The sequence below is a fragment of the Cyprinodon variegatus genome, unplaced genomic scaffold, assembly GCF_000732505.1.
Source record: "Cyprinodon variegatus isolate N-32 unplaced genomic scaffold, C_variegatus-1.0 Scaffold1552, whole genome shotgun sequence".
Lineage (NCBI taxonomy): Eukaryota > Metazoa > Chordata > Actinopteri > Cyprinodontiformes > Cyprinodontidae > Cyprinodon > Cyprinodon variegatus.
Genome location: NW_015152005.1, coordinates 68,753 through 70,055, shown reverse-complemented (window position 1 = coordinate 70,055; position 1,303 = coordinate 68,753). Strand labels below are relative to the sequence as shown.

General features: G+C 35.3%; 1 protein-coding gene across 1 annotated transcript in view; it reads left to right on the top strand.

Annotated features, from left to right (window-relative positions):
* The window catches only part of ccdc39 (coiled-coil domain containing 39), a 28,678-nt gene that overhangs the window by 2,198 nt on the left and 25,177 nt on the right, over window positions 1-1,303 (top strand). The window contains exon 2 of the mRNA XM_015403729.1: window positions 591-710. Within this exon, the coding sequence (XP_015259215.1) occupies window positions 591-710 (120 nt within the window). The remainder of the gene's footprint in view (window positions 1-590; window positions 711-1,303) is intronic.

Here is a 1,303-nt window from a genome sequence, read left to right as displayed (position 1 = left end):
CACATTCAGCGACACACAGGAGCTCTTTCAAACTGGGCACCGTTTCATTCACAGCACCTGTCCCATCAACCAGGAATCAGAAATACTTTAATAATCCCATGGAGAAATTACTTTAGTTACAATAGAGTGACTCTAGGACCAGTTTGATATAACACAATTTCATGCAATATATATAATTAGCGGGTCCCCGCTCCATCTAACCATTAGTTTGGAAAACGTTGAAGATTCCTGGACTTGTTAAAAAAGATTTTAACAGTAACAATGTTTTTTTTTCTCATATGCAGTTTAAAAATATATATATTTTTTAAATAGATTTTTCTTATTATAATATAATACTGCTGAGTCTGTGGCCAAAAAATTAAGGTTGTTCTGAAAATTTAAAGTCTGCGACAGACCGATTTAAAGTGAATCATTCCTAGTACTGAAACGATATAAAAAAAAAAAAAAAAACTGGAGAATGTGAGTTCGAAGAGAATTCTTTGCGCCGTCTGTGTAATATTTTTGGCAAATGGCCGCATGATGGATTCTAGATTGGTTGTGGTTGTTGCACTCATTCCTCTACTGATTTGTTGGTATCCTTATCTCAACAGGTTCATGAAGCACAGATGAAGCTTCTGCATCAGCACAACTCTAAAAAGGAAACAGTAGAGTTACAGGAGCAGACGACTGAAAAACTCAAACGTATGAAGGTACAACTGGCTGACACTGAGGTGAGTGTTTTGGAAACAAATGTATGTCTGTTTATTTGTGGCTGATAATTTTACAACTTTGATGTATAATCTGTACATTTCGATAGAAAAATTCTATTAAGTAACTCAGTTTTATTACTCTGCATATCAGTAAGATAATACTTTGTTGGACTTTAGTGTTGAATTTTAGTGAACACCCCAGTGATCCATGGTTTATATTTGTTTTTCTGCAAAACACAAAAAAACAGAAATTGATTACGTATTTTGAAATTTAAGGCATAACATGGAGTCCAGTCTTAAATCCAAATTAGCAAGTCAATCGCTGATGAAGGTCCTCAGTCATCCAGGTCATAGTCATTCCGTAAAAATTTACTCACTACGGATCCAGACATTTGAATTGAGAAAGCTTCCTGGAGAGGTGGCGAAACGTCTTTAAATCTTGGAAACCAAGGCCAGTGGATATTTTTTGAATTTTGTACGGAATAGCAAGTCAATCATTTTAAGAAGGAAGGGAGTTTTAAAACGGGCTATCACCAGACTTCAGAGCTAAATCCAATAGAACATGTGCTCTCCATCTGATAGATCTGAATTTAGATCCAGATGTGTCTAGATTA